Source organism: Cryphonectria parasitica (assembly GCF_011745365.1).
Source record: "Cryphonectria parasitica EP155 unplaced genomic scaffold M406scaffold_6, whole genome shotgun sequence".
Classification (NCBI taxonomy): domain Eukaryota; kingdom Fungi; phylum Ascomycota; class Sordariomycetes; order Diaporthales; family Cryphonectriaceae; genus Cryphonectria; species Cryphonectria parasitica.
The window spans coordinates 3,789,805-3,813,087 of NW_024468914.1; the positions used below are offsets into that span (position 1 = coordinate 3,789,805).

Below are 23,283 nucleotides of genomic sequence, written 5' to 3' on the forward strand. Positions count from 1 at the left end.
AGGTGCAGAAACTCGATATCAGTACTTGAATACAGAAATGAGTGAAAGAGAAAGAAAAATAAGTGATACAGTACAATTCCAGAAGCGGTAGATGATATGTCCGATCTACATGTGGTCCTGCGAAGTCCCGAAGTGCAAGCTAATAGCGCAGATAGGGCGGTGACGATTTTTGATGGAGTTGAGGTTCAGCTATTGTTTTGTGCTGCATGCTGACGCTGGCCTGTCTATGGGGAAGCACTAGGATGGTCTGACTTGTGAGTTCACATCCGCTTCGCTTTGCTTCACAGGTTGATACTGCTTTGTCGCGGGTGATCAGTCAATATTGAGAAGGATGTGCATACACGGGCGCAGACTGGCACTACTAGTAATCTAGACTTACATATGCTACTAAAACATGGCTACCTTTGCCAACAGCTTAGTAAAACGACGGAGTGTTCTTTCTGAGCGCCTTTCATAGCGTTACGAGAAGAGGCTAGACTGAATTGCGAGGTCAAAAAGCTCAAAGGGCACACAAGTCAGGTAAGAGGGTGTGAGCCGCTTCCAAGGCACTCAGCTTATTGTCCTATTGAAAGAAGACTACTGAACGCAGGATTTCCCTTTTCTTCCCTCGCTATACAAATTCCTTCGGTATTTCTGACACATTTCTGGTTGTTCTTTTCTTCCTCTGTCTCTTTTAGCATTGTATTCCTGGAGTGGCGCCAGGCGCCCACCCACCGTTCGAGCCTGCCAGTGAGTTGGTTGCAATATTTGCTTGCATCATAGTTTGAATCTGTAACTGATTGATAAGTTGTTGTTGAGTTTGGTGACTCAGGGCATGGTGACCATGGTGTTGTTGAAGGTTCAATTGCGCTTGAATAAGGGCTTCAGGGGCTTTCGGTAGCTCCTGGCTGGACTGGTACGCAGTCTTGGTATTCTCTCGGAACCACACCCAGTCGCTGGCTTTGGTGCTAATAATAAGATCCGCGAATTGCTTCAAAAAGTCCTGGCAGTTGTTCCAAATCATATTGTAGGGTGGGAAATTCTGCATCACCGTCCGGCATTGCCTTTCCAGCTCGGTATCGGACAGGCGCGTCCAGCCAATGAGGCAGATGTAAAAGCCGTCAACATCCGGAATCTGCTTCTCCGCAAGGGCTGCGTCGCGCTTGATTTTGACAGAGTTCCAACTGGGATGTCGGTTGACGCTGTGGATGTACGTATTGGCGGCGTCGTCTCTTCGCAGCTCATATTTCACACCGTTGATGATCAGGACCCAATGCTTGAGCTGACCGTGGCTAATGTACCGTGAGAACCAGACCTGCACACCGTTACTCGTCTCCTTCTCCTCATTTTCGCGCTTCTCCACCTCTTCAAGGAGCGCTCGCTCTCTTTTTTTGTACAATTTGCGGTACCGATAGTTGAACCGAAGATTGAGTTTAGTGTTCCATTCGTCATGCCGTTTCCGAAGATTTCTGCCCTGGCTTGTAAATCGGAGGAAAATGGAGAGGAATATCCCGATGACGATCATGACCGGGACTATCACAAAGCCAATGTTGATGCCCATGACGGATGAAAACGGACGATGGAGTAAGGAGTAAAAAGAAAAGACTCGAAATCCCTTGGACGTGATGATCTGAAGAGGGACAAGAAATTCTTGAGGCACTTCCTTTATGTAGTATTGGAGAACTCTACAACACAGCTTCAGCTCTCACAGGGGCAAACAGCTGTAAAATTAAACTTATATAGAAGCCTGAATAAGAAATAAGCGAACCGTTGTAGCCCCTGCCGGAACATCAAATTAGGAGGCGCTTAACTCGGCTCCTTCGTTGAAGTTTTTATCCTTATTGCCCAGCTCGGCTCAGACGAGGCGTTCAGAATCCGAACCAAAAAAACCGCTAGCCAACCACAAATAAGCAGCAGGCTCCGAGCTGAGGTACCGCATATTTATTTTTGGGAAAGAAAAAGAGACGCTAGCTAAGTACGTAAGTAACCTCTTACTTGTTGCCTCCTCATAATATTCAGGCAACCTCCCGACGACCCGGTGAGTTCAGCAGCTGATAAGGCACGACGCTTGGATTCGACTAAACCATTTTGCAAACTCGCTTAAGAGTTGCTAACAAGCCAATCGTGAATGTTCGTCAGAAAAAAAAGAGACCGAATAAACACGGAGAGATTTCAATTTCGCCAAGTACTACAAATGTAGTGTTTTCTTATGTTTCACCCACAACCCGCAACCCTCAGACCTGAAGACCTTGTTTTGTTTCCGAGTATAGAGAGCGCGAGTGCGAGCCACGTCCTCCTCTAATAAGACCCTCTTTCGAGTGACGGAGCAAATCATCCGAACTGAGCCCCTTTTCTCCAAGCCGAGTATCGAGACGCAAATGGCTGGCGGCAACTGTGGACTAACGGTAAACACGCTTCTTTTTCTTCCTTTTCCCTTCCAAGTCTCGCCATTGAAAAGTAAAAAATGAATCCCAACCATCAATTACAGGATCCGCCATTCAACGAGAATGAGGCGTTGGTAACCACGTCTGCCTTATTGCCAGCACGATACCAGATCAGTCGGCCAGGGTCTTCGTTTGAATTTGTTGATCCGCAGTCAGACCCGCATGCGTTCTTTGCGCATCTCCTTCTTACGCCAGATCTTGACTTTCTCGAGCCGTATCTTTGGGTGGCTGGGCTCAGGAACGGTGTCCGACCTCTGCACCAGCAAAAAGCACGCGAGAGGTCAATAGTACCTGTCGTCGATGCACGACTGCATCTTGTATGGCGTCCCAGGATGATCTATCTCGCCCCACTCCATGAAGCTCTCTTGCACTATCATAGTTTCAAGAAATACTTCTGCGCCCCTGAGCTATTGCGGGATAAGGATCACCGGATGCAGCAGACGATGGAACAAACGACAGATGGTCAACGGCAGCTGAATGGAATGGCAGCATTGGGCCTCTTGTTCTCGTATACGAAGCTCATTGTCTACCAGATTGATCTGGACATCGCTAAGGAAGCTGGCCTTGTTCCCAAAGACGTCACTTATGCCGCCTGGACGCGCTTTGCACGACGCGTGGCTTGTGCCGCCGAGGCTCGGCTTGGCCAACTGCCTCGACGCTGGCGCTTTGGCGAGCTTCGCCTGAACCGGGTCAACATGATCGCCCGGCTGGTGGTACTATTCAGTGGCGGGATGGAGCGCTCCTCGTCAAGTCTGAGCGCCGTACGCGGGTATCAAGTAGAGCACAGCGACTACCTGGGTCTTGTCGAGACCAACTTCAAATGGCTTCTCGCCGTGTTCGCGTGGCTGTCTGTCACGTTGGGAGCTTTGCAAGTCGGCGTCAGTGTGGCTGAGGGCGACAACGATCAGCGCGCCGCCTACATGAGCGCCACTTGGGAGTTCAGCCTGATTGTGCTCCTGGCCATGGCGGCGACTATCATTCTCGTCCTCGCTATACTGGCCCTCGCTGTGCCAGCCAACGCTTTATTTGCGTGGAACGTAGAGAAGAAAGGTAGACAGCGCGACGCACACATCTGGTCCACACCGCAAACACTCGAGTCTGGTGATAGGCCAGTCTGATCTGCTCAAGGAAAGGAATAAAATGGGGCATGTTGTTAGGATATGATAGGGCTACAATGAAGAACGAAAAGAATGATCGCGGATTTGGTCACATGGTACGGCGAGCACTCCGAAGCAGCTTATCAGCTTACGAATCCAGGTCGAATTCACGTCGAGATCGGTTTCGATCCCATCAGCGGTTCATTCTGTCTGGGATACCGGGTTTCCGCCCGGACCGGATGTTGTACACATACGGTCCTATTCCTTTACAATAGTCGTCAGTACAACTAGGCGGTAGACGTATAATGCGACAGCTAAAACGAGTGACCACTCCCAGCTGCCTGGAAGGGACTATGGCCTATATAGCTGTGTAGACGGTCGGACTCACCCCCCCCCCCCCCCCTCCTCTCTACTCTAGATATGATCAAGCTCTGGAATCGAACTTGGGAAGCCGAACTGGATGTAGAGAAGGTTTTTGGCAACGAACTTTTCCTTGTCTGTGGTTTTCTGTGAAAGACTTTTCCTTGTCTGTGTGGCCATTGTTAAAGACTTGCCTTGTCTGTGTAGGGCCAAATGGTAGTTCGGACGAAGCTGTTCCTCAGTGGGGCTAGGTTGTCCCTACCGAAGCAGGAACTCGCTGTAGATGTAGCTTATTTATTAGGGAGCAAGCGAAAGGATTCATAACCTATACGAAGGTAAAAAAGCTCATATTGTGATGCGCTGAAGAAGAAAGCCACGAAACTGAACTGTCCGAGGCTATCAACAGGCCTGGCTGTTGGCTGGCTGGCGGGCCGTGCACAGCCCTCGCACATTTCCACTACTGACACCTTTATGCCTGTGTTGATGTTGGTCGTTCGAAGTTTCACTGGATTATGCCGTATGGCTTATACCATACTGCCCGCGTTCCTCAAAACGGCTAACGGGAGGATTCCATGCTCCATGGATCTGCTTTTTGAGCACCTAGCTTCTCACCAGCACAGCCGTGCTTGTTATATTGTAACCCTGGTCGGGTTTTGGGGCTGAAAAGATCATAAAGTCTTTACGTCATGTTTAGTCCGATTGTAAAAGGATCCAAAGATGGGTATTGAGTTCTCGCTCATCCTCATGAAGTTGTCAGATCCAAGCTTCGTGACCAACGCACATTAGCAAGTTTGGATTTTGTTAGGAATCACTGTTTTGGAACTATTCTGTATTATACACACCTAATTTGGTGTTCCACAAGTAGTCTCACGATGTTTAAGTGGTAGCTCGAGACAAGAAATGTAAAGTTGGGAACCATTAATCCAGCAAAATATAATGCCACACTTACAAGGCCATCTATTGTCTGTCCTTGGTGTGTTTCCGACATTGCATCTTGTCGATCAGATGTTCAGACATCGGACAAAACATACCGATACAAGCATCGTCAAGTAAGGCAGTTGTTCGGGTGGAATTTGTATATCTCGAAGAGGATAAGAACCCGAGCCCTCGACGAATATGTAGCAGTGATCCAACGGCCCGTAGCATACTTACTTCACAAGATTGAATCTATTTGATACGCTGTATGATGCGGGAATTGATATCCCAACTAAGCTGGCAGATACGACCTGCCACTGATTCCGGACGCACCGCGGCGGCTGTCACTTCTTCTCCCAATTTTGAGGAGATGAGTTTTACCATGTGATGCTGCAGTGAATGCACAGTCATTGCGTCCAGCTTCGTGTGCCCGGAGATACCTGCCGAAAGGCTATTTACAGTCATTGTGAGCTAGACGAGCTTATCCTACCACATGTGCACCGAGTGGAAACTGGGTGGTCTTGGCCATTCTGGGGAAACTGCATATGACGCTGGGCCGCACTCGCCGATGCCTCTTTATCAAAACGAAGGCGGAAAGCACAGGTGTCAATGGCCTTGAAAGTACCTGCGTTATCGGGATCGTGCCACAGTTCAGACCATGTCTGCGCCTAAGCTCACGGTTATCCTCCCTAAGACTGGTGACAGTGGCCTGTGCCTTTTCAGAAGCACTCAAAATGGTGCACAACGTTTTAATCAGCACTGCAGCTACGAGAAAATTGCATGTTATTGTTGTGGCCAGTGGCGTGTTGGGACATAGAGTGAAGTTGGTCCTGGGTCCTCATACAACTATAAGGGTACCCTCTTTCTCAAGATAGACAGCGAACCACAAGACTCGTTCCCTTCTTTCCTTAGTCTTAAACCCTCCGGGCAGGTATAAGGGAGGCTTTTCGCCTCGTTCTTGTGTATTTGTAGCCTGAATTTTCTGCCGTTGTTTTCACAGGCACGCCTGGGTCGTGAGTGCTCTTTCCCATTGCTTTGGTAGTCGTTCTTCCCGTGCGACGTCACTAGAGTTCCAGTTTGACGCGATCGTGCTATTTTTGTGTTCTATCAAGGTGTATCGCCCTTTCCTTCACTTGACGTACCTACCTTCCCTACACCTGCTGTGTGTTGTCGTTCTCTCCTTCCTCCTTCCAGTGTTTTTGCCAAGCTGTGCTTGTGTTGTTCCTCATAAAAACATTGCGCTCCCGTGCTTGGCTTTTCTCCCTCTTCTTCTTTTTCTTTCTTCAGTGCCGAATAGTCATTTTATAACAAGTATCACGATTCGAACGATTAAGCATCATTCGCTGAAAATTCTTATTCAATATTTGTTTACACGACAAGCTTGAGGGATTTCAATCGACAAGCACGAGTCTTTTGGTAGGGATGGATTCTAATTGGCTGGTCGTGCTGGGTCTCCTCTCCTACCTCCTCGTGTCGACCTACTCCGTCTACTACGAGTTTGCGTGTACGAAGACCCTTTTCTTCTTCCCCGTTCCTTGCAGAATGTCCTCTGAGTGCCGACGACATGTTGCCTCCCTCAAGTTTGGTCCAAAAGCTTTTACTCTCAATTCCCAAACTTTCGTCTCCGTTGTCCAGAGCTTTTCACCCTGTCTTTCCCAGTTTTCCTTGACTGACATTTGCTTGCAGACCAGACTCTGTGGTTGACGGGGACGATCGACCTTGGCCTCGGGCTTTTCCGCCCTGCGGCCGCATACGCTGCGGTGTTCCTTTGGGTCGTTGGAGGTTTCCTTCGGCTCGAATGGCTCATCTCGTGGTGTTGTGCGGTCGTAGGCTCCCGACGACCATCGACGAGAGTCCTGGGGAAGCGACAGACGATGCAATCGGATGTTCACTGCGCTATGGGCTACCTTTCCGGAAATCCAAGGGACCGCTCTGGACGACCACGGTTCTGCAAGTACGTCCATTCCAACGAGGGCTGCGTTGATGGGGAACGTCCGCTTGCAGACCGCGTGTACCACTGTTCTCACCTCGGAAAGAAGTGCCGAAAGGATCCTCGAAGACGACCAGACGTGCACCTCGCGGTGTACGATCATTTCTGCGGTTGGCTACGGGTGAACGTGTACCTGGACACTATTAAGCCGTACCTTCTCAGCATGGTCTTCCTGTTCCTGGACTCAATCATCGTGTTCTCGTGTTCCGTCGCTGGGTGGTCAATGACACGACAATTGGATTTTTCATTGCATGGGCCGACAACGCTCCTGGCAGTTGCTGTCGTGCTGTGGCTCGGCTGGCACAACATGCACATGAAAATCCACAACTTGGCGATGAGGAACCGCACGATCCCGGAGATGAACCAACTTCGACAAAACGCCGCGGGACTAGGCGGCCGGTTATGGTTCGCCATTCAGCTCGTTCCGACAGACGAATTCGTTTACGCACGGTACCACGAAGGCCGTAATCCTTGGGACCTCTCGGTCCGTCGCAACCTCTACCAGGTCTTTGGAGGCTGGGATTGCTTACTGCCGTGGAGGCAGTCGCCCAGGTGCGTCGGTTACGGTGTTTCCCGTGGTATCAGCGATTTCGAAATGAACGACGAGTTTTGGCGTTGGGTTGAGGAGGTCAGAGCCGATCCGGGGTCGCGTGCTGCTGGATCGCGGCCTACTGTTGTTGCACCGCTGGACCAACACCAGGAAGAGGGGCAACTGACGAGCTCGGTGACTGCTGCTGGACGTCTGCCGGCTCCACCGCCCGCATCTCTTTGGACCTCCCCTCCACCACCTCTCCCAACATCTCCGGAGCCCACAGCATCCCCACCTGAAATCCCTCTCCCCTTATCTCCTACGTCCTCTGGCACAGGCTAGGAGCTCTAAGGGCATTCGCACGGCCTGAGGCGGGCTTTGAACGTCTCTCCCTTTTCCGCGAGCGGTACATGACGGCTGCTGGGGCTCATGTACCAAAGCCCCGGAAAGGGAGGAAGGCAACGCTTTCTGCACCTCCGCGTGGGTGCCTTCCGGGAACTTCTGTGTGCATAGGCACCGCCCGTCGTCAATCATGGACAGCACACAGATGCCAAGTCAGAAGCAAAATGGCAACGAGCTACGGTCATCTGATACATCACTGAACCTTGCTCAATCACCATCATCCAACATGGTCGAACCGCCATCATCCAGAATGGTTGAACCGCCATCATATCCAATCACCAATCAATTCGGCTTGACTCACACCATGTCGAAGAGATTCACCATCCATGTGCCAGTCGGGCTGGACTTCATCACAGCTGTCCAGTCTGTCACATCAGTTCGAGCAAGCTACATCTATCATCGCAGCCAGCTCATCTATCCAGCACTCCTCGAGTCTCCCAATTGCTCGAGTCTATGGACAACTGACTCCACCATCGTCATCACGTCCACTACACCAATTTGGAGCAAGCTGCATCTCTCATCACAGCCAGCTCTTACAACCAGCACACCTTGAGTCCCCCAACTGCTCGAGTCTATGGACAACTGACTCTATCACATCGTCAAGTCCACTACACATTGGGTCAAGCTGTATCCATTACAGCCAGCACATCCATCCAGCATACCTCGAGTCATCCAATCACTCGAGTCCAGCAATCCTGCTGACACCTGACTTCACCACAACTTTCGAGGCCGCTCTGCTCACCGATTCAAGCAAGCAGCCTCCATCAGCACAGCCAGCTCATCAGTACAGCCAGCTCGCTAGTACAGCCAGCATATCTTGAGTCCACCAATTGCTCGAGTCCACCAATCTTTCGGATAAGTCATCCATCAGTCCAGTTTCATCAACCATCAGTCTACCATATGGTCTTCATCACACCTGCTGCACATCGCCAGGGGTTTTTGATCCAGCACATCTTGAACCTTCAGACAGGCCAAGTCTGGTGTCATCATTGGCTACGACACAATTCTTGTCCCTGGAGGCCAACACAAGTTCATCATCTTCACCATGTCACTGCCACACATCATCACCGTTGGTCCTTACGGCCCATCAGATTGCGCAGTTGTTTGCGAAGCATTTTTGGCCACGCAAATTCAGCTTTATAACGTCCACAAAGTGGCTCTCGAAGATCACTGCCGGAGTGATCGCAGCTTCTCCAGACGGACAGTCATCATCGACTAGGCCACGCGAGAAGCCTTCAAGAGCCACTATCTCACCATCGTCGCAATGACCTTCACCATCATCGCCACGATCTCCACCGTTGCGTATGCAGCTGCATGGCGGCCACACACTCCAGCCCAGAGGTTTCAGCTCCGTCTGGAGTTTCCCAACTGCTCAGGTCCGAAGCATGTTCCAATCAAGACATACCTTCATATCTGCAGTTCAGCCCAGCCACGCAATGCTTGAGTCCAACAACGCTCACTTTAATGAGCGTCCTTGCTCCATTGTTGCAGTATGTTTGTACAAACAAACATTACAGCAAACACGAACCTCGTTTCGGTCCGGTCCCATCTCCAGCACATGCATGCCTCGCGCTTTTGCACTTCACACTACAGCGCCAAACGACCAGTCCAGTCCGTCTCAAGTAAATGCATACTTGAGTTCTTGCGCCAACTCAGTCATGGTGCAAACGCACAGTCGCGACCAGTCCAGCCATTCTCAAGTAAATGTATACTTGAGTCCTTGCGCCAGCTCATTCATGGTGCAAACACAAAGTCGCAACCAGTCCAGTCCCTCTTGAGGTCAGGTTAAGCTCCAAGCCCTACGGCTCAATCACCGCGGTGCAACAGGTTTACCTCAAGCGAGCTCACCTCCGAGGTCCAACCCGCTTCTCCAGCCGTGCTCCTTCAACTTTTCTCGGCGTCAACCTCCAGTCTTGACCATTTCAGCGAATCTTTACACTTCCAAGTGTATCAGGTTCTTCTCCGTGCGCTAGCACTCAGATTTTGCTCCGGGAACAATTGTGCACGCACAGCCCCTGTGCCTCAAATTGTGCACCTCTCAAGAAGTCATTGCACAAGTCTGGGGTCTTATTGCTGCTCTCAACGACTTCAAATGTATGTCAACCATTTCCGGTACGTTGCTCGCCCCAACACGTGTCTGCTCCACCTGAACCATCCCCCCCTCTTGATCATGCCTTTGCGAAGTAACTGACGTGCTATAGTAGACCTGAGTTTGGTCTAGTGCCAGCACGACCCAGATGTATTTGAAGAATGCACGCGTCTTTCCGGTGCGTAACCAATTCAGTATGATCTCCCTCTCTTTCTCTCTCTTTTCTTCTTCTTCTTTTTTTTTTTTTTTTTTTTTTTTTGTTTTTGACCGACCCACTTGTTACCAGGTGCTGACATCACTCTGTTCAGGTATTTACGCCATTGTCACGGCTTCGTGGTCGCCGAAGAGTCCACACATAGTATCGAACGGGGCTAGCAATTTCATGCCGTTCGCAGGATTGGTTGCTTTATCTCCATTACAGGCTTGCCAAATTTCAGAACCCGTCCTCACGGATTCTCAGGGCCGAAAGCTGAATTGGCAGAGATACATTGCTTGCTGGGACTCAAACGGTGTTCTGCTGTCTCGATTCATTTCGTGGCGAAAAAGCAGTGTGCAGAAACTTGTACAACAGGAGACAATGTGAGTGATTTTCTTCACCGAGCGCAGACTACTTCGACTAACTGGACCGTATTCCAAATAGAACCAAGCTCGCATACGACTCCTTTTGTCTTGCGGAGAATTACCGAACACATGGGTTAAGCACACCCTATCAAGACTGCTAACAATATCTGACCTGGAATGCTGCTGACCAGGAGATCTCTTCAGACTACCTCTAACAGAAGATGAGAATGCCTCAGCCAAATTATCGATGGTCCCGGAGGATCAATGAGTCTGCATTCTTGCCACTGAGTATTTATCCACGCATCCCGCGCATGCGTGCCCAATTAAGTACGCTTAGAGCCCCAGATACCTGAGTCTCTGCTGATTCTGGGATGTATAAAATTTTTGATGACGCAGTGCTGAACAGGTCGTTCTTGCGGCCTGCACGCACCACAAGGAATGAAGCATACACTGTTTGGTGGGGCCTCAAGTCATCCATGTAAATGGGGGGAGGGGGTTGGCACCAAAAGAAAGTATGAATACTTTCTTCAATCATGGAACTCGCGACCAGCATCCTCATTATTTCTGGACTTCCCTCCAAACAGATAAAGGTTGAGGGAGAAAGCGGCTTGCCAAAGTCTGGCCACTTATCCAACAATGGACGCTGTCAGGTCCGCACCGAGGCCTGGTTATCGCCGGCGCCGGCGCCAGCGGCAACCCCAACGGCATCGTCCACCTCGTCGACACCCGGGGTCAAGACTTTGGCTTCAACGTATGGAAATTTGGAGCAGGGGATCGGAAGGGGCGCAGGGCGGCCAATCGCTATGGATAATACAATTGCCATGTTCCCCAAGAGTGAGGACTACATAAATACTGACGAACAGAGGAGTAGACTATGAGAAACGGGGGAAGTGGCAGCAAATTCGTACACCTTTCGAAAGAACTAGCAACCTGCGAATAAATTGCTCGGGAGCATCTCACATCTTATTACCTCACTTGTGAATCATCACTAATTACAGTACTGATGCCCGCAAATGTCTCGTCCTCTGCGACGATCCCGGACTCCAACATGGGATTGCACTTGTACACTCGGCCGCCAGGGAATAATGGCTGCCAAGTATATAAAATAAGTAGCTTATAAGCTCGGCATACTTCATGTAACTTGATAAGCATCTACCTCTTTTAATAGTTATTCAAGTCGCACACCTCCAGCAACCACTTCTTCATACGAGGAGCGACGTTGGGCTCATGCGTCTTCTGTACCTGCTTGAGCACGCAAATGCGGATGAGGTGCTTGTCAAGCCAATCCATCATGACACGTTTGGTCTTGCAGTACTCCTTAAGAGTTGTCGATTCAAGGTGGATGCCGGCCCACCCATTCCATTTGCGATGGCAGAACTTGTTGGCCTCAGGCCAGCCGCCGAACACTATAGGTCCAGTGTAAGCATCCTACTTTCTTTACTTAGAGATCTCACGCCCTGCTGCTAGTTTGCTCATCAGGGTTCCCAGACATGTTCGGATGCAGACACTAGGAAGAAGAGAGCACGAAGAACTTGACTTCTATGCCTCAGTAAATGAGGTTAGTCTGGGGAAGACTTACTCTCTATGGCATCGATCAGCTTGATGTTCCAATCCGGGTGCCGTTGTCCGAGGGCTTGATGACGGGCTACTTCATCGTCCATAGGAGTAACGCGCGGATCGGCGGAGTGTGTCGAATCAACGACGGTTAAATTAGTGTGGACAGTCGGATGTCCAGCGCCCCATCTGTCTGGCGTTAGTGGCCCCGTCCCAAGGCATGTATTTGTTCAAAGAGTGCTATGTTCTTGCAACAGAGGTAATGAAGAGGGTTTGAAATTGTACAAGAAGTCATAGAGGGATGTTGGGACAGCACTTGTGGAGATGGCCCGATCACTCTGCCGCAGCACGCATTTATAACAGTCGAGTGACAATATTTGAAGGGGTGCAGTAATGAAACTCACTCAGCGAAAGCCACCATGGCCATAACAATGAGGTTCTTGAAGTAGCGCATGATGGAGGTAGTTTGGGAAGTTCTTGGAGGGCTAGATGAATGGACTAATTGAAATGGCCGAGTAGGAGGTATTGGTTGTAAAACGAGGTGTTCCCGATAGAGGCAATGGGCGACCCTGACCAGAAATAAGGCAGTAGAGTAAGATAGTCCAAGGGATTTATATATGTCTGCACGAAAAGTCTAGTGCGATCTTAGCAGCTCTGATCTTTGTGATACATTGAAGAATACGACACTATGGCGCATCATAGCGATCTCTGAAGCTATTTGGCCTGAACGCTAAGCAAGACGGACACACTCAATGAGCACTGGTTTTGGATGTTCTATTTGCAAACCCAAATGAAATCGATGACTCCTCGAGGACATTTAGTTTGAATGCTAAAATAGGGGGGGACTTACTTGATGAGGAGTGGTTCTGGCTTTTAAAACAACAAAAATTCGTGGCCATGTTGGATGAATGTCAAACGCCAAATGTGGCTCTGTCATAGCTTTATATAATATGATACACTCTGAGGCCCGGCTGATTATGGGAGAAAGACGAAGCACTGCTCATTATTATATTACTTCATTTCCACACACAGACACACACACACACACGCGCGCGCATATATATATATATACTCACTCACCCTTCGCCCGCCCATCCTCCAGTTTACGAGATCGATATGTATGGCCCCGGAGAGCTGCATCGCCTCTGCTTGACGTACCGAACCCGGATGCATCCAAACAGGAAGACACCTGGTGTGATCAGTCTATTGTGTCTTGAGTAACAGAGCTCACCGAGACGCTGTCCGATTCGGTCGATGTTGAGATGTCGGTCGGGGAAACCATAGATTAGTATGACGCTATTTCGGAACTTGGACTCATGAGCCTGCCGACCAAATATCCGCTCCGTAACTGTTCGTACTATATCCTTGACCCGCAAGGCCGCCCAATCCCGCTCGGAGGCACTGGCATGATCTATATTGGGGAAGCTCAGATCAGCCAGGGCGATCTGAACCGCAAGACCATTGTGACCGCCGACGCATTCATTGAAACTCCATGGCGCCATAGGGTGGACGACCATGTACAGGTGTAACGACAGGACTCGGTTCCTCATCGACAGCTAGCTGGAATCTAGGGTCGTATCAAGCGCTAGTACAGCCCAAACATCAGCTGATCTTCGGAAGCAGCTCCCGAAGAAGTTATGGAATGCCGCAAGTCCACTGGGAAGAATGCTGCGTAAGACTTGGAGAGGGGGTGCTGAGGAAAACTTGCAGTGACTCGCACAATAGCCGCGTGAACTGCGCCCATGAAACTGAGGTTCTTAGATGGTTGGGCTTCCATAATCCTTGTCGTAATTGGCACACTCAGTTGAGTTGAGACGCGTGCGCTAGGACCTGGGACTTCGTCGATGGAATCGGCTCGGGTAGGCAAGCCAATACTCGGCACACCACGGAGAAACTCGCCGACCAGAGCGTTCGCTCCACTCTCGAGATGGTGGGATTGGGCTCTGCTTTCTTCCATAGAATGTCCTCTTATCTTGCTCTGTTTCTCACTCCAAATGCGGGCTATCTCCTCAACACTTGGTGGAAGCGACTGGATAGAGGAAGGCAACTTCGTAGTAGATGCAGGAAGATCATCTTTAAAGCTCTCTGATAGTGCCTCAGCTAAAAAGTCCAAAAAGACATGGCCAAGCTTAGCTATCCCAACACCATCAAGACGCCAATGCGAGGAGCGAATGAGGATCTCGGACGACTTTGGGAGACAATGACAGGTGGCTGTTGGAGCCGGCCGAAGACCACAGAACAAAGCATCTGCATCGACCTCGTTCAGATGTACGAAGAATGTTTCTTTGTTCCAGGCATCGATATCACAGACAGGAATAGTCAGAAGTCCTCGTGTAGGAGCATCGGATTCCCCTTCCAAGTGATCAGGGGCTCTGATGACCGAGCCGATAGCTGGGTATTGATGTCGAACTGCTTTCCAAGCAGTTTGAAGGTAAGGTACGGGGTCGAAGGCTGAAACGTGAGTTCCGTGCTCTGTGAACTGCAAGCTGAAGGCTATATGGACAGCCCAATGCTCCAGTTGAAGAGGTGCTCCGAGGTCAGCAAGCTTTTGGAAAAAAGACTTCGAGATTGCCCAACGGGCGTGACGAGCTGCCTGCCGGCATTATTAAACAACGTTATAGTCGTGCAGATGTCTCGAGGAAGTGTGAGTATAAAATCAGCAAAGTCTGGTTGGGTTTGGAAAAGTAGCTTAGACTTGTATAACTGCCGCGATGCAGGAGTCGGATAGGAGATTATAAGCTTTTAGTATAGTTAAGCTTGCATCCACATGCTCCAGCCACCCACGATAAATCGATTGGAAAGGGCCGTGTGATAGGTCCGTTGGGGAGTCCATATTTCTTTCTAGGATAAATCGAGACTAAGCGGCAGTTTCTGGTGCTGGGCTTCGTATACAGTACAAAACATATCGCTCTTTATGCCGAGAACCTCCAAGCTGAATGCTGCTTGATTTTAGAAATTGAGCTGCTATACATGAGCCGAGGATCACCAACTGCATATGATGAACACCGGGCGTGTACCATAGTACACATGGTGGCTATTCGTGCTGAAAACCATTGTTGCCCCCCGTTCCGAGTGTAGTCTGCAACATTTGGGAGCCAATAGAGAGCAGCGCAGCACACGAGTTGGCTGCGTTTCATTGGAAGGATTCGCAGGGAATGCTGGTGGATTGTGACAATCCCTGGGAGTGAACATCCGATACTTAACACACGCCGCGGGTAAAGTACCATGAGTGTACCCAGCGAACGCTTGATAGCGCATGAAGCTTGTATGTACCGCCGCTGGGTTCTGAAGGTTTCGCCGATTGGCCTTGAGGGAAATTTTATCGGCGGTCGGTCTGGTTCTTGACACCAAAGTAGCTTTAGACGCCACGCCAAATGCTATCAAATATTCATTGATACACCGCCAATACTTCCAATTCATCCTTTTTCTTCGCGATCCTTGCATAGCTAGATCACGCACATATGTTGGTTAATCTGGCTCCATAGTCATCAGTCCCCAAGACTTGGGAACCAGTGAAGTAGTCCAGCCATACCCCTGCAATCAGCATTGGGCTTCATCTGACAACAAATCGAGGAAAAAAGAATACATTTCGGTCACGCAGCTATTCGTCTCTCTGATCATTCCTGGTTATTTAGCATCAGTGCTCTTGGCTACATCCTCCCAATCTTCACATATCTTTAGTGTTTCTTCACACACAGCTTTGATTCTTGACCAACCATCGCTTCCAAGTGGAATTCTCAGAGGAATCTGTTTCCCAGTAGCCATGCCAGTACCCTTAACAATTTCGATCATTCGTTGGACAGCCTTCGTAGAGTCGCCTGGCTCATTTCCCACAAGACTTTGCTCAAATGCTTTGACACCAAGGTTGAATTCGGCATAATCATCAATGCGTGGGTCAATGTGGCTTATGTTGCTGAAGGCACGAGTTCTGAAGTAGCCAGGCTCGATAAGCAGTACCTTCAGGCCCGGCGCAAAAATTGCGAGTTCCTTGGAGAGACACTCTACAGCTCCTGTGGAAAGCTTGGTCAGACTATAATCAATAGTATTGAGCGTATATAGAATGGCAGATTCGAACCTTCAAGGGCAAATTTTGTTGCGCAATATCCCGTTGCGCTGGGATCAGCACTAACCACTCGTCAGAACATCTTCTCGTGTCTGGTATTGCGAATAGGTACAAGGACTTCAGGCCTCTTGTGACCATGTCGAACCATACCATTCGCTGAAGAATAGTCAGAACTAGCTTGAACTGAACTTACTGCCATCCTGCTTGAGAGCTCATGAAAAGAAGAGTCCCTTTTCCTTTAGCCCGCATCTTTGGTAACAACGCGCGGGTTATATTCAGCGGTCCGTGGAAATTAGTATTGAAGACTACCTCCAAGTCCTTTTGCCTATACGGAAATGAGCGTCTAACCATACAGTAAGGGAGTACAAAGATAGAAACAAAGTAAGAACATACGTGAGTTCTTCAAATGGCGCACTCAAAATGTATCCAGCATTGTTGATGACGACATCGATACCTCCAGGATAGATTTCCCAAGCTTCCGCCAGTTTCGAGGCAATAACATCCTCAGAAGATGTTACATCCAGGTCGAGAATACTGGCACCGGTATCTTTGAGGTGTGCGAGCTTCGTCTTGGCATCTCGTCCGCTGGCAATAACGTTATCACCAAGCGCTCGGAGCTGATGCACGAACTCTGCGCCAAACCCGCTGGAGCAGCCAGTAATAAACCAGGTCTGTGGTGCCATGACATGTGTGTAGTATGATCAACCGAATAGTTGTAAAATGCCAAAGTAGAGCAATAGAATTGTGATTTTATTTTGCACAGTCTCAAAGCTCGAGGGGAGCACCTGTCTTCAAATACCGTTCAGAGTTTGACCTCGAGTTGAAGTTTTGATCTGCGGTGCAGACTAGAACCTGCAAAATGCTGCGGGAGGGAGTTAAACACTTTAGCGGTTATAAGGTCGCAACAGCTGCAGTGGTGTTGGCATGTACTACATGGTAGGATTTAGCTACATTATGCGTGTGTGTGGGTCGTTACAAAAGCACCACGCAGCATGCAGGCCCACAGTTAGTATACATACTATCACGTCCGACGTAGGGCCGAGTGACACAGTCGGGCTGGGCTTATAAATGGGCCTGGGGCAAATGGAAAGCGCTCAATCCCCCCTCGATCAATGGACACTGAGGCTCAGGCAATCTTCGCGTAGGCAGACTTGACAAGGAATTCAGGATCATGAGTGTCCAGTTGCACTGGCACGTGACAGGGTATCCAGCCGCATATATGACCTCAGCTACCCCGCAATCACGGTACGACCTAGGAACTGGCATGCTATTTGTCCGTCCAAAAAGCAACTCAGTGGCAGCATGACTTACCAAGACGGGGAGGGAGTCTGTGAGTAGCCCAGCCGAGCGTTCTTTTTTCAGCTTCTTCTTCTGCGTTGAGAAGTTGCCTGTCCAATCCACTCTGTCTGCTCAGAGTCTAGTACATTAACCTCGTGCTCTCTCAGATTTCTCCATGTCGTCACCTGATTACTTGCAGCATGCATAATTCCTCCACACGCCGTGTTTGACTAGACTATGTCTGTTTCTTCAAACAATATGGAAGACAACCACAGCAGATCTACCCCCGACCAATACAACAACACCGCTCTCGACAATGCAGTTGAGGATATTAGGCTCTTCAGGTTTTCCCGGGACACAGCCCATGAAAGCCAGGTCTCATCACCAATCCGGATAGAGCTGGTTACCTGGCCGGACGTAGCGAGGAGCTTTCTCATTTCATCGGCAGCAAAGAGCATGTCCCATTCAAATAGCGTGAGGGTGGTATTTTGAAATGGGCCGACTCCATTTCAGATGGATTGAGACATGCGGCGCTACGTACAGAGTCACGAGGTTTAAGGAGAATTCCTTGGAAACACGCAAGCCTTTTGTCAAAGATTCGTCAGAAAATTGTAGCGACCGAGCGGAGCTATTGTGATCCGGTTATAACCCTCATGGGCCGGCCTTATTTCCAACGGCTCTGGATCTTCCAGGAGCTATATTTAGGGAAACGAGTTACCATCTGTTGCGGAGGTGATTCCGTCTCGATCCATCTACTGAAACAGCTAGCCCGTCTCCTGGTCCATGCTGAGGATGCTGCGAAATGTGATGCGATGCTTAAGCACTCAATATTAATGAAGCAGATTCAGTCTTGGATCACAACGCCACAACGTCTTCGCGAAAAGTTACAGGTCCAGCTCGACAGACTGTCTTGTCAGATTGAACGTTCGACAGAGTCACGTAACAACTTGAGAACACACGAAAAGCTCTTGAGCATAAGTGTATCGTCAGGCGAAGCGAGGGCAGGTTTATATGATCTCTTCGACTACGTCAGAACAGCTAAACTACAATGTCGAGACGTAAGAGACAAATGCTTCGGGATTCTAGCGCTTGTCCGTTAGGAGCAACACATACCCATCAAGCCTGATTATAACAAGGACAATTTCGAGATAGCCGTGGAGATGCTTGACATAATGGAAAAAATGAAATTGCTGGTCCCCAGCTCCCTGCTGGAGGAAGTCGCAGACCTTTTCGAACTGTACACCTGTTGGCAAGGGATCGCCGCAGCAACTCCCCAGAATCTTGGATTCGTTAAAAGCACTCGAACAATGCAGGAATCTGCTATCAGCCGAATCACCACGGCACATGGCCCCAACGTCAAACGAACGAACCAAGGATATCAATGGACTGCGACTCAGATTTACGAATGCACACTGGTATTTCGAGGGGTATGACACAGCCAAGATAGTCCAGCCTCGGAATTATTGTAAGAACGCCTTGAGACACCTGGACAACACGAAGCGTTTCACGGTAATTCTCTCTGCTTCAGTCAAGGATGGAGACTAGTGCATCTTCACTGCGTCCCGATTCAACGCTCCTATGATTGTTATTCGAGAGTCACCTCACATCAGCGAGTTCGATTTTGTCAGCCAGGCGATGAATAACACTATGAGATAGATACGACAGAAAGATGACTACAAGATGGAGGATTCCTACACTCGGTTTGCAGTCTTCTTGAGCGGTAAAGATAGGCTCCTTTTGCAAGGGTTCTCCTATCTGCTTGGGGGCCGACACTTTGAAGATGAAGATAATAGGATGTTGGCTGCCCAATTCTCCACTTTCATGGAATTGAGATTGTGCGGTCATTTTGACTCTTCATGTTCACAGCTGTAAAATGTGTAGCGTGAGAGCAGGAAGCAATGAAAGCTCTGGCAGCTATGAGAACCGAGAAAAAGATGTGCTTCCCGCTTACATGATTATGTATGCTGTGCATTATCCCCGAGCTGAATGATATCATTCTTATGCTCTGTTTGTTGTATCGTATGGAAAGCAAAACCATAGAAGGATCCAAGACATTCTCTCTTTCTGCAAATCCTGGTTCGATCACTGCAATATTCACCATGCGCACTGCCAGATAGCAGCTTTGGGGGTAGTATCAACCAGACTGGTCACGGTAAGCGACACAACCGTTCAGTTCTGCCCTCGAGACGAATTATATGACTAGATCGCCCGATAAGCAACACAGAGCCACTTCTTGGAAAAGAGAAAATCCTCTCCCTCACGGAAGAGAACCTGCATGATATTTACCAACATACTCCAGTGCAGCTGACCAAGACTCTCCAGGAAGCAAACCCATCACCACTAGCTATCTCGGCATTGACTAAGTATGATTCGACGCGCTCCGCATTATCCAAGATCATCACCAAGACTAGCAACAGGAAGCATTTCGGATGACAAATATCTACTCCGGTGGAAGTGTCAATATGACAGCTATATGGCTATCGGTGGAAGAGGTGAGCTGTTCTTCAATCGACCTGCGAATTGGAGCCACCGATTACGCCTCAAGGAGCAATCTGGGTCCAAGCTTGAAGCCTTCGACTGCGAATCTGGTGAGTGGCCACTGGCCATGCAGCACGCCATTACAAAGAGTCCAAAGAAAAGTTCGACGTTGTGACTATGTTCTGAGTCGAGAACACTCTTATTTCGCATGTATGCAGGAGGAAACTGACAACAGGAGGGCTTTTTATATTGATATAGTATATTTAGAAAAGACCACACGCACGCACCACATCCTTCTCGGCTTTGGGAGTCCATTGGAATCTGGCCGGAGGAAGAGAAGAAGAAGAATAAAGTACCGAGTACTAATGCAATGGTGCATAAGTACCACAGTAGCATGGGACTGGAATCCAGATGCCGGCCTTCCGAATGGCCCGCAGCAGCTCGTGTGAAAAAGGAACCTTGCAGGTTGCGGATCCTTGATTCACCGGCTGCTAATATCTAAGGTATAAAGACTCTGACAATTACTCTGCCCACACTATTCTCATTTTCCACTGGCAGACCGTACTAACTCGTTATACAACTGTTGCTGCAAGACCAATACATGATCGAGCAGACTATGGCTACCAATCCTGCCTTTCACATCATTGGCCATGGCCACACGGGAATGACGGTCCGCTCCAGTAAGACGCGATGCGACGTCCCGCGCGCCCTTGCGTTACTTCAGCTGGACTTTGCTCTGGCTTAACCATTCTCGCCGGATTGCAATAGTCTCCCCTGGCCACTGAGAGATTATGTACTGACAATTATCACAGTGGCCAAAAGCTTGCGCTTCTGGAAGGATATCCTCGGCTTCCAGATCATCTGGCAGCAAGATGTTCCCGGGAGCACCACTCCCAGCGACCCAGTTCATACGATGACGGGAGCCCCGCTCGGCACAAGTATGCGTGTTGTCTGGATCCAACTGAAAGGCAGCGACCCTGGCCGCGTATCCACTCTGGAGCTCATAGAGTACGAACTACCGCCCGATGTTGCTGAAGAACAGAAGAGTCGTACGCCGCACGCTAGGAGCTGGGATATAGGATCTCTCCATATCAATCTCATGATTCAGGGTTTGGATCAGATCGTGGAAAGTGTAAAGAGCGAAGGATTTCAGATTTATAGTGGTATCTTTACAGTTCCTCAGGAAGCACCAGAGGGAGGAGGCCAAAGAGTCTGCTATCTTAGAGGACCGGATGGGGAGCTCGTCGAACTGACTGAGATTCTCAAGGTAGAATAATAAGATAGGGGTCCGTTGATTCATGAGATCTCTCATCTCGGAGGTAATGTAACCTTTAATTATCCATGGTGTGCCCTACGGTAACATTGCAAACCCTGAGAGCGACTGAATTCTATACGGCCGCATGATGAGTCTAGCAACGCGTCTGAGGAAGCAATAGAGCTTACTATAGCGGAGGTGGCTCTGGAAAACTATTACCTGCTTCTGTAACGTAAGAGTCTATACAGCACGAGTTAATGAGCCTTATTCATCGGCATGTTTTGGAAAAAATATCGCTCTAATGCAACGCCTGACCTCACCTTCAAGCGCCTTGTTTCATCACAAGCCAGCAGTACCGTGCGCCTCTCCATTCTCGACCTGCCGAATCGACAGGTAGCCCAGGCATTCTCTGTTGTTCTTTTCAAGTGATAAAGAACCGACCCGGCTGGAACTCCGCCAATCAATTCGTGATTTTGCTACTGGAGGCAACCCCCCCCCCCCCGGGGCGGTCCACCCACATCCCCAACCGACGCCTTTTGGCTATTGCTGAGTATATAACCCTAGGAGCCATTGCAATATTCCGCCACTACAGTAGAGTCAGATCTCAAGATGTACAACGATGCAAAAATACCTCAAGACTTCAGTATAGTGAAACGCACCAAGAGTACTTAGATTCATTTCATTAACAATCATTTACAAGTCCTACTCAAGCCATGTATTGATACACCGGCGAGGCAAATATGAAGGTCATGGCAATTATCTCGAAGAAATCTGAGACATAGCATTCCAAGCCTCCTCAAACATCATTTTCAGCTACTCTTCTAAGTCCTTTCTGTTATATGATCATGTGAATAGCCGAATTTTCAATAATAAGTACCAGGTCTTTGGTTCCTGCATTCACGCTCAATAATTTTATTCATCATTCGGTCGTCATTTAGGCATCATTGCGAGCCCCGTCCAGCTCCGGCCATTCACTCATGCCTGTCTCCCAATTAATTCGGATTGGATTGCTCACAAAGATGCGGTGGCCAGTGTATGTAAGAAGTTGGTCATGGTAGATATGAGCCACTACAGCCATGCCCTCCTAGGCCAAGCTATGGTTCGTAAGCAGAACAGTTGCCTGCAGCTGGGCATCCGAGGGACTCGAGTGATTGCCGGCACACCTGTTATCAGACACATTTAGATTAGTCTATTAGCCACCGATGGTCTGTCCTTAGACCGCGTACGCGATTCGAAGCTAGGAAAAGAAGTGAAAGTGCGGCTCATTCACGGTCCTACTAACGAGCGAAAGGTTGTATCGAACAGATTTTACGTAATTTGAGAAACGCTCCAGACATGAGACAATTTACATCAATAGTATGGAGAGGGTGGCTGAGTGTTAACATAATGCCTTGTGAGTTTTAGTTTTGACACATATACAACACAACGGATTTGTAAGTTGCTAGATGTCTAAAGTATGAGAGATACACAGAACTGCGATGTTAAAGGTAGCTTGAGAAGAGAAGGAAGAAAGGAAAAAAAAAAAAAAAGGGAAGGAAAGGAAGGAAAGGAAGGAAAGGAAAAAGAAAAGAAAAGGAAAGGAAAGGTCACTGCTTGATTTCCTGTTCAGGAAGCGGCTGTTTCAACAGCGCTTTGTACGTCCTTGGCACCAGTGGCAGTTCCTTGTATGCATAATCCCTAAGGCGCCCGACCAGCGTCATGTCCAGCAACCTCTCTTCACGCCAGGGTAGTCATTGACATCCCCCAGGTTGAGCACAAAGCTGGCCTCGAGGGCCTGCTCAAATCGTATGCAACCCTCTGCGCCGTTGTGCGGGGGATCAGCCTCAAGAGCATGTAACTGTAATCAACAGCCACGGCTGAGATGACATTGAAGCGTAGGTTGCTCAACATGACCGCTCCAGGCCCGTGGTAGTCGCGCATCAGTGCGTCCTGCCAGCAGCCGAGTCTGGCTTATCCATGGGTAGTACTATGCGCATCTCGTCGACAATGGTGCCAGGCGTGGCCGTGGAGGGATTGTCTAAGGTGATGGAGAAGACGAGATCCTGGCGCCGGCCGACGGGGATGAAAAGGGCGTCCTTATCGGGGTTGAAAGGCTTGCCGACGGGGAAGACCTGAATGGAGTATTTGGGGAGTCGGACGGGCTACGACAGTGCCGGGGCGGTGGCCAGGATGGGCGAGTTGAAGGTGTCTGACACAGCCTCTGCAAGTGTGGCAACCGGGTCGATGATGCTGTCGACGAAGGAGCTCAGGTTGTACGAAGGTCCGCGCGCGGCACCGACGTGTGTCGAA

The 23,283-nt window shown here is 49.4% G+C and overlaps 9 protein-coding genes across 9 annotated transcripts; 5 read left to right on the plus strand and 4 right to left on the minus strand.

The window, feature by feature from the left end:
• Positions 1 to 673: 673 nt before the first annotated feature.
• On the minus strand, positions 674 to 1,540 carry M406DRAFT_332445 (uncharacterized protein; the record flags this gene model as incomplete). The annotated part of the gene is made up of 1 exon (XM_040920741.1): positions 674 to 1,540. One exon carries the CDS (start codon positions 1,538 to 1,540, stop codon positions 674 to 676), a length of 867 nt encoding a protein of 288 aa, XP_040774969.1.
• Positions 1,541 to 2,473: 933 nt separating this feature from the next.
• Positions 2,474 to 3,421, plus strand: M406DRAFT_221441 (uncharacterized protein; the record flags this gene model as incomplete). The annotated part of the gene is made up of 1 exon (XM_040915594.1): positions 2,474 to 3,421. A coding segment is annotated over one exon (948 nt), but the record flags the coding sequence as incomplete, so codon positions are not given.
• Positions 3,422 to 6,217: 2,796 nt separating this feature from the next.
• Positions 6,218 to 7,656, plus strand: M406DRAFT_75235 (uncharacterized protein; the record flags this gene model as incomplete). The annotated part of the gene is made up of 2 exons (XM_040925821.1): positions 6,218 to 6,299; positions 6,482 to 7,656. The coding sequence occupies 2 exons, from the start codon at positions 6,218 to 6,220 to the stop codon at positions 7,654 to 7,656; spliced, it is 1,257 nt and encodes a 418-aa protein (XP_040774971.1).
• Positions 7,657 to 11,012: 3,356 nt separating this feature from the next.
• M406DRAFT_332448 (uncharacterized protein) lies at positions 11,013 to 12,819 on the minus strand (the record flags this gene model as incomplete). The annotated part of the gene is made up of 6 exons (XM_040920742.1): positions 11,013 to 11,167; positions 11,368 to 11,455; positions 11,552 to 11,772; positions 11,946 to 12,109; positions 12,325 to 12,418; positions 12,771 to 12,819. The coding sequence occupies 6 exons, from the start codon at positions 12,817 to 12,819 to the stop codon at positions 11,013 to 11,015; spliced, it is 771 nt and encodes a 256-aa protein (XP_040774972.1).
• Positions 12,820 to 13,505: 686 nt separating this feature from the next.
• On the minus strand, positions 13,506 to 14,753 carry M406DRAFT_75237 (uncharacterized protein; the record flags this gene model as incomplete). The annotated part of the gene is made up of 2 exons (XM_040925822.1): positions 13,506 to 14,509; positions 14,705 to 14,753. 2 exons carry the CDS (start codon positions 14,751 to 14,753, stop codon positions 13,506 to 13,508), a joined length of 1,053 nt encoding a protein of 350 aa, XP_040774973.1.
• Positions 14,754 to 15,514: 761 nt separating this feature from the next.
• On the minus strand, positions 15,515 to 16,796 carry M406DRAFT_357320 (NAD(P)-binding protein). Its single transcript, XM_040923646.1, has 4 exons — positions 16,377 to 16,796; positions 16,177 to 16,308; positions 15,996 to 16,045; positions 15,515 to 15,930 (listed from the first exon to the last, which is right to left on the minus strand). Exons 1-4 carry the CDS (start codon positions 16,664 to 16,666, stop codon positions 15,548 to 15,550), a joined length of 855 nt encoding a protein of 284 aa, XP_040774974.1. The 5' UTR covers positions 16,667 to 16,796; the 3' UTR covers positions 15,515 to 15,547.
• A 644-nt stretch (positions 16,797 to 17,440) lies between these two features.
• M406DRAFT_357321 (uncharacterized protein) lies at positions 17,441 to 18,003 on the plus strand. The gene has a single exon (XM_040923647.1). It carries the CDS (start codon positions 17,499 to 17,501, stop codon positions 17,751 to 17,753), a length of 255 nt encoding a protein of 84 aa, XP_040774975.1. The 5' UTR covers positions 17,441 to 17,498; the 3' UTR covers positions 17,754 to 18,003.
• A 430-nt stretch (positions 18,004 to 18,433) lies between these two features.
• On the plus strand, positions 18,434 to 19,925 carry M406DRAFT_75239 (uncharacterized protein; the record flags this gene model as incomplete). Its single annotated transcript, XM_040925823.1, has 7 exons — positions 18,434 to 18,688; positions 18,918 to 19,096; positions 19,128 to 19,220; positions 19,379 to 19,413; positions 19,561 to 19,624; positions 19,656 to 19,753; positions 19,873 to 19,925. 7 exons carry the CDS (start codon positions 18,434 to 18,436, stop codon positions 19,923 to 19,925), a joined length of 777 nt encoding a protein of 258 aa, XP_040774976.1.
• A 405-nt stretch (positions 19,926 to 20,330) lies between these two features.
• On the plus strand, positions 20,331 to 21,004 carry M406DRAFT_323413 (uncharacterized protein; the record flags this gene model as incomplete). The annotated part of the gene is made up of 2 exons (XM_040919765.1): positions 20,331 to 20,419; positions 20,552 to 21,004. Coding segments are annotated over exons 1-2 (413 nt in total), but the record flags the coding sequence as incomplete, so codon positions are not given.
• Positions 21,005 to 23,283: the final 2,279 nt, after the last annotated feature.

Bases quoted from the DNA above. Each gene is read 5' to 3' on its own strand.
- M406DRAFT_357320 (XM_040923646.1), bottom strand. From the start codon at position 16,666: ATGGCACCACAGACCTGGTTTATTACTGGCTGCTCCAGCGGGTTTGGC. The intron at 16,046-16,176 runs GTAAGTTCAGTT...ACGAGTGGTTAG, and splicing joins AGCTCTCAAGCAGGATGGCA to TGCTGATCCCAGCGCAACGG. The intron at 15,931-15,995 runs GTTCGAATCTGC...AGCTTTCCACAG, and splicing joins AACAAAATTTGCCCTTGAAG to GAGCTGTAGAGTGTCTCTCC.
- M406DRAFT_357321 (XM_040923647.1), top strand. From the start codon at position 17,499: ATGTCTGTTTCTTCAAACAATATGGAAGACAACCACAGCAGATCTACC.